This window comes from Clupea harengus, unplaced genomic scaffold (genome assembly GCF_900700415.2).
Source record: "Clupea harengus unplaced genomic scaffold, Ch_v2.0.2, whole genome shotgun sequence".
NCBI lineage: Eukaryota > Metazoa > Chordata > Actinopteri > Clupeiformes > Clupeidae > Clupea > Clupea harengus.
Window position 1 is genome coordinate 63,454 of NW_024879794.1, and position 7,966 is coordinate 71,419.

At 38.9% G+C, this 7,966-nt stretch overlaps 1 protein-coding gene across 1 annotated transcript; it reads left to right on the forward strand.

Moving 5' to 3' along the window:
• Nucleotides 1-336: 336 nt before the first annotated feature.
• Nucleotides 337-7,440, forward strand: LOC122130396 (receptor-type tyrosine-protein phosphatase eta-like; the record flags this gene model as incomplete). Its single annotated transcript, XM_042705130.1, has 11 exons — nt 337-367; nt 696-962; nt 3,338-3,598; nt 3,997-4,269; nt 4,633-4,902; nt 5,255-5,545; nt 5,768-5,905; nt 6,256-6,451; nt 6,606-6,724; nt 6,816-6,903; nt 7,353-7,440. Coding segments are annotated over exons 1-11 (2,022 nt in total), but the record flags the coding sequence as incomplete, so codon positions are not given.
• Between the last annotated feature and the right edge of the window lie 526 nt (nt 7,441-7,966).

Consider the following 7,966-nt stretch of genomic DNA (forward strand, 5'->3'; position numbering starts at 1 on the left):
CAGTAGCCACATAGTTACCAGATGTTTACAATCTGAGGGTTCAGTGTAGTTCTCTGCCATCAGTACCAGCCTCTGCCTTTTCTTCACAGTGGAGAGATTAATTTATGATAAGATCGTAATGATTTAGCTATTGTTGTTTAATGTTTATCTCTGCTTCATTTCCATAGTAATGAGCAACACTTTTGATTCCTAAGTCAAATGCTGACCTCTACTGGGTTAGTGGTGAAGCTGTGTTTCTGCACAGTGCACTACTATGTCAAATGTTATTTTCAGAGTTACTAAGAGTGTTCCACTTTAGATCTGACCAACCCAAACTGGAGCACCCACAGCACCGTCATGACCACCACCCCAATCCCCAAGACGACAGGTAAGAGCACTGGGGAGGATGTGATTCATCCAACTGTTAGAATGGTGCCACACAGCTCTGTTTAATGTTAAATGATAGGATATCAAAGTGCATAGGGAGTTGTGAAGGAGAAATTGAAATATGGTAGTAAGGATACCAAGTGTGTAAACGTATGCATTACTAATTCATAACTAAGAGGAGCATTTGTTTGTTTAGTGTTTTGTCATACCTCCAAACGTAAGGCCAGTAACATGTTTTTATAATTTGTTTATTAAAAACAGTGAATATGTTTATAGTTTTAATCTTTTAGTCACATCTCAGATGTATGTGATGCCTCTTCTGGTTACAGAGCCACATCCCCTCAGGAATTTGACTGCTGAGACTCTAAACACCACAGCAATAGAGCTAAAGTGGGACCAACCAGAGGACTACCAGAGTACTTACCGTTACCAAGTCCAGATCTCTGGATGCACATCTCCAAGCCGTGATGCCTCAACAAGCGAGGAGAAGATCATCATATCCATCCTGCCTCCAGGAACCAGCTGCACATTCAGCATCTATGTTGAGGTTATGAATGGGACAAAGGGAGAGGAACTCAATATCTCCCGTTATACCAGTAAGTAACTAAACTTTTACTCTAAACTCTAATCTAAATTATGAATACGTTTGTCAATCTTAGGACACAACCCATGTAGTGTTGCCAACCCAGAAATCTCATACAGTTATAGGGAGCACATGTACAGACAGACCATAGACCATGAAATCAAAATCAGTCAGTTTACTCTAACAATCCCTTAACAGCACAGACTTGGTCCAGGCAAAGACTGAACTTAGAAATAGATGCAATGCAGAGGGCCTGCTCCACTGGCAATCTAAGGAGTCAACAGAAAGAAACAAGAAGTCGTTCAAGAACATAATGAAGTCAAAAGGCTAAACACTAATCATGACTGAACTCTAGACAGCAGATTTGGTTGCTCTCAACTTGAGCGTAGGGAGGCAGGGGGTCCTTATAGTAGAAACTGCCATACCCACCCTTGACCATGACGGCCTCTGCTGATATGCATAGGCACGGTTCACACCATGTGTTACTAGGGCTGTACAATTAATTGCATTTGCGATTTAATCGCGATATGATAGAACGCGATTTTCTAACCGCAATGTTCGCGATTAAAAACTATTCAAATTATATATTTTTTTTTTCTTAAGATGGTAAATTTTGCACACAGTGTTTAAAAAGTGCATGCCTTGTGTTTATTCTTACAATGACTTTGTTTAGATTACTTAAATGTTACTTTGTTGTTCTTGATTCTGTAATGAGCAGTTAAAGAAAAATTTAAATTGTGGGAAATAATATTTTACACTATTTAACACATATTGAAATCATTCATTACGATTTGTTGGGAAAAAAAATAGGATAAAATAAAAAAATTGCATATTGCAATATTGGGGGGGAAAAAAATCGCAATTAGATTATTTCCCCAAATCGTTCAGCCCTATGTGTTACAGCCTGGACTCATCAGTTTGTCTAGTTAGTTGCCTAATGCCTTATGCCTATATTTCTGTCACCAAGGACCAGAGTCTGTGTGGCCAGTCGTCTTAAACCAGTCCACCAACAACTCCATCACAGTGAGTTGGAGTCGTCCTAATGGAAATGTGGAGTCGTTTGAGGTTCTCCTGAACAGCAGCAGTAGCAGCACCAGGAGCCTTTCGCTGAACTCAAGTATCAACTCCTATGAGTTCAGCTGGGAAGATATACACAGCCACTGTCACAACAAAGAGTGGGCCCTTTAGTGAAGAATCTGAAGTAAATACAACTGCTACATGTGAGTATAAACATGTTTTAGTTTTATTGGTGAAGAAGTAGTTTTTACATATTAGAAGGAGATTTGATCACACAAATGACTTTTTCCGATCCCAATCCTCCAGGGGATATCACCATAAAGGATGCGACTACAAACTCCATTTTTATTGAGTGGACTCCAGCCCTCTTCATGGACAACTCAGATGGTTTTAACTACACAATAAACATCAGTAGTTCATCAGGGACTACAGATTATAGTACCAAAGCCTTATACCAGACACTGACAAACCTTACATCAGGAACACCACATGTCATCTGTGTGAGAACAACTGGACCACTTGGCCTTCAGAGTGAATCTGTTTGCAGTGAAAATATCACTACAAGTAAGTATAGAGAGTCATGGTGTTTGTCAGGTCTCAATGACAAATGTTTTTTTTGTTCATCGACCATAAAAGTCTAAAGTATTAGCCGAAGAAATTATAAGTCAGTGACAAATTCTGGGATCCCATTTTCCCTATTTGTTAACCACTGAGAAGTTTCGACACATGTACAGTATGTTGTTCAGATTAATATACACTAGACCCAGATTACGTCGTTGATAGAGGCTTTTTGAAAACATCTCCTTCATTTGAATGTAAATGAAGTATATACTATAACCGATTTCCTGATGATATTAGTCTGCTTATACCATCATCATACTTTATAGTAGAATGTGAGATTTTACAGAATGCTTCTTCTATTTGTAGAGCCATACCCCATCAGTAATTTGAGGGCTGAGCCTTTAAACACCACAGCAATGAAGCTAAAGTGGGACCAACCAGATGAATACAAGGACACTTACAAGTATCGAGTCCAGACCTCAGGATACACATCTCGATTCTCCAATACTACAGATGAGAATATCACCATAACTAATCTCACTCCAGGAACCAACTGTATATTTAGCATTTACGTCCAAACTGCAGATGCTGTAGAAGGAGAGAAAGTGTCAATCTTCAGTTATACCAGTAAGATTTCTGTCTCTCATCCCTTCCTTTAGAGAGTCTGAAACTGTATGTTCCACCTAGAATTCGATCCACATTCCTCTAACTTTCTTGTCTCTGTTAGAGGAGGTGGTTCATTCAGCTATATATGGCTAACTGACCTCCAGAGTAATTCTGTTTGGATGTTTTGTATTTCCTGTCACGTAGGACCAGAGACTGTGTGGCCAGTCATCTTAAACCAGTCCAATAGCTCCATCACAGTGAGTTGGAGTCGTCCTAATGGAAATGTGGAGTCGTTTGAGGTTCTCCTGAACAGCAGCAGTAGCAGCACCAGGAGCCCTCTGCTGAACTCAAGTATCAACTCCTATGAGTTTAAAGACCTGTCAGCTGGGAAGAAATACACAGCCACTGTCACAACAAAGAGTGGGCCCTTTAGTGAAGAATCTGAAGTCACTACCAATGCAACGTGTGATTATCTGAAAACTCACTCTCAATACAAAGATGTGTGTATCAGAAAATATGGCATCTGTCTGATAACATCAGGATTCAGTAATTAATCAAGTTCTTCCTGTAACAAGTTGTTTCTTCCACAAACTCCACATGATTGGAGTTTCACCGTAGTCACCCAACTTTCAGAGTAACAAGAACATTTACAATTCCTTTTTTTGGTCATGTAGGACTGATAAACACATCTGGACGATACAATATGATAGTTTTCTGCTTTGGGTTGGAAACCACATGAAAACATACACAAACAGCTTATATGGCACATTGTCACCAAATATATCAGAGAAATCCATCAGTTATCAGTGTTGAGTACTAATCAAAGGAAATGATGGCTGGATTTGAATCTTCTCTTTTTCCAGATCCTAACCCTCCAAGAGATATTTTTATCAAGAAAAAGACTACAAAATCCATTTTTGTTGAGTGGGCCCCTGCCTTCTTCATGGATGACTCAGATGGTTTTAACTACACCGTGATCATTAGTAGTTCATCAGGGACTGCAGACTATAGTACCAAAGCCTCATACCAGAACCTGACAAACCTTCCATCAGGAACACCACATGTCATCTGTTTGAGAACAACTGGACCACTTGGCCTCCAGAGTGAATCTGTTTGCAGTGAACATGTCACAACAAGTAAGTGCAGTAAGCCAGGGTGTATAGTTAGTGTGCACTGACAAAGGACTCTACTGCTGACTTATCTGCACTAAACATGCGTTTTCTTCTGAGCAAAGCATGAAAGGATCCTTAATTAATAGCATTACTATTCATATACACTGAATAGTGGGGACTTAATTCTTCTAGTGCAATACAGTTTTTGTCAAATTCATCAAATTCATCAAATTTCCCCTCCCAGTCCTCCAGGTGTTTACTCTGTAAACAAAGTGAAGGGAGGGGTGTAATTTTATTGGCTGTTGTGCTCAAACAACCGGAATCATGGACTGTGGACCTTTAATACATTACACATTCTTAAGTAATACTTTTTCCGTCTTCATGCAGGACCTGAGAGTGTCAAATCTTTAGAAGTTGATATTGTAAAAGAAACATACATGAGATGGAAATGGGCTCCTCCACCTGACTATAAAGATGGATACTACTATCAAGTGAACTTGACAAATGAACTTGACAATATTAACCTCACCGATGTTACAAATGACTTGAAATTGGAGTTCAAGCAGCTGATACCAGGAGCCCGTTACAACATCACTGTCACCACATTTACTTCTGATGGCACTGATGGATCACCGGTGAACAATTCCGCATGCACTGGTGAGCTCAAATTTCTCTCAAGTCTTGACCGAAAGGCTCTTAGTCTGAGGTGTTACATGAGACACCCAATACACATGAGGTTGTATGAATCAGTTATTCACTTTCCAGTTTCACAGCAGAACTGGGGTGATAGCTGGTCAGAGATGTATGTGTGTGTTCTGGACAGAGTAGTTCTCTGTGTTTTCAATGTGATTGATAAAGCTGGCACACCTTGAAGGGTACCACATGGGAGTACTTCAAACACACTGCAGAATGTGTAGTGTAACATGGATTAGCAAATATGGCTTATGCTAAATTGTGATTTACATGAATTCCTTTTATATACTGGTATACATTTTTTTTCTGTTCAAAGATACTAGTGGACTCACAGAGGACCAACTTAAATGTGTTGGTAAAAACCATACACCTGTACTTGAATTGGAGTGGAAAAACCCTAAAGGACACAACTCTGGATTCAAAATCAAAGCCAAGACCAATGCTGAAGTCAATGTCCATCTTGGAGAAGAGAAAACTTGCAATGAAACATGTGTCTACCGCATAGAGAGTGATCTTACATACAGCACAGAATACAGTGTGACTATTTGGACAGTTGGATGTGGGAAATCGGGCATGATTACCACGACTTGCAAAACAGGAGTCACAGGTAGAATGCATTTTTTACATTAACTCAATCAGTAATTACTTATTTGTATTTGGATGATGCCACTCAGTGTTGGACAAGAGAGGAAGAGTTAGGCCTGTTTTTGGTTAAACTGTTGACTGGTGGAAGTAGTGAGTTATGAAGGAAGATAAGATATTAAAGAGCTAATAAGTGCTAACAAGTGAAATTTAAATAATTACCTTATACACCTCTCCCCTTCCCTAGTACCACCTGTTGTGTCTGACAATGAAAAGGTAGAAATTCGCCCACCTTCCCACAATGAAGTTGAGCTGATTCTTGATCCCATTTTCCTGAATTCTTCAAATGGACCTATTCTGGAATACGGTGTCCTGGTGTCGCAGAGTATGTGTTTGTTTTCTCAGCCTACAGCATGTGATGCCTGTGCTATTAACACACTTGAACACTAATCATAAGAGAGACATAACTTTGATTTAAAGAGGTCATGGTTTAGTTTGTCATCATGACAGCAGCAACAGTGGTATGTTTCTTTTACCTGTAACTGAATTATTTTATGACATGATTGTAAGTAAACATCAACCATTTTGAGAGCTTTCCTGACTGGGCACCAACTCTAATGACAACTTTTGATAAGGCATATTAACTCCCATGACATGTTTATATTAATATTATAAGTTCAAGCAAGGTGCAAGTATAAATATTTACTTTCTGTAATTTGTCACTCTTTTGTACAGGTGAAAACCCCACTTTCAAGAAAGATGATTTAGTTAACTCTTATGATGATTGGCAGAAACATCAGGATTTAAACTACCTTGCCGTTTTAAAGAAAAATGAAATTAAAATGGACAAGATCTCTATAATTGTGGGAAAAGACAGCCCTTTGCGGGAAGCATACAGAAATGGCCCTCTGACCCCTACTAAAACATACAGGTATTGAAGTGGCTGAGCGAGTTATAGATGGAATTAGCAATGATGATAGTAGAGATCCTGTTCCTTTCTTACTTATTATTCTGTCTTAATCTATCTGTTGTCTTTCTTTCTCTACTCTTTCTTCTAATTTCATTTGTCCATTATTTCTTGTTAGTTTTGCAATTGTCACCTGTACTGCCCTGCAGATGAAAACAGATAAACATGTGGACATTCATGGCTCCATTTGCTCCATATCCGGATTTTACAAGACTGTATATCTTAAACAAGACCCACGTATGTCCTAAACCTCTTTTTCAGGCATTATATTTATCCTTATTCTCTGTGTATGATGTATAGTCTCCCTAACAATGACCTTTGCCCCCAGTGGTCATCACCACGGCTGTTGGAGCCACCTGTGGGATCTTGACCGTCTGTCTATGCATTGCTATAGCTGTCTTCATCTTCTTGAAGAGGTGAGTAGTCCTACACCTACGCTTCTGATAATCCTATCATCTGCTCAACCTTCTGGAGCAGGTGAAGGATTCTGAGAAAAGAGCTTTCTTGTTCATTTTCTATTTTTTTCCATTTTATCCAGGAAAGCTTCCAGAAGACCTGCTTCTGACATTCCAATTAATACCATCAGGTGATTGTTAAATTTCCACGGTTGATAGATAATTGACAACATTTTCAAAGAATGCCTTCTGTTGAGCTGCTGAAGAGATAACACTCATTCTTGTCTTTTGGTTTGTTACAGAGCAAAAACGTGAGTCCCCATCTCTTCACATTTTACCTCCCAGTACTATATATATATATATATATATATGCTGTCAAAACACATGATGTCACAACACAGATATACAACTATACACACAAGCATATCATAAGACACATAATGAGCCCTTCTATCTGTCTCGTTAAACAGTAGTGTGCCTTTGCTGGTTGAGGAGTTTGACGCACACTACAAGAAGCAATCTGCCAACACCAAATGTGGCTTTGCAGAGGAGTTTGAGGTAAAGTCAAACTAACATCAAAGTTTCAACAGTCCTCTGTGGAGCACTGACCTAAATAAAACCTTAACTTTTAGAACAATTCTGATTTCAAAGCAAATAGTTTCTTTCTTCTATTAAGTTTCTTCTGAGGGAATTGTAATAATAAAGGACTTTTTATCCTCTTCTGAAAAGGATCTGAAGCTAGTTGGTACGGCCCAGTCTACAGCCACTGCCAGTGCATTGGAGAACAAATCAAAGAACCAGAACAGCAATGTACTGCCATGTAAGTGAGCATTTGGAAAGAAGTGTTCTTACTAAATAGAAAAATATCATCTAGCACGGTCCTGCTAAATCTGCAGGGCTGTGGTACTTTGAGTTTAAAGAATGATTGAATGATTTTAGAAGTATTCACAGTACTGAGATCCCCCAGTAGTCTTTGAATTAATGTGGCTACTAGGATTTATTTAAATCAGTGTTATGATGATAATTAGTCTTAAAAGACTAACACTACAACCCTGCTGATCTGAATTATGCAGTCTGCACATTA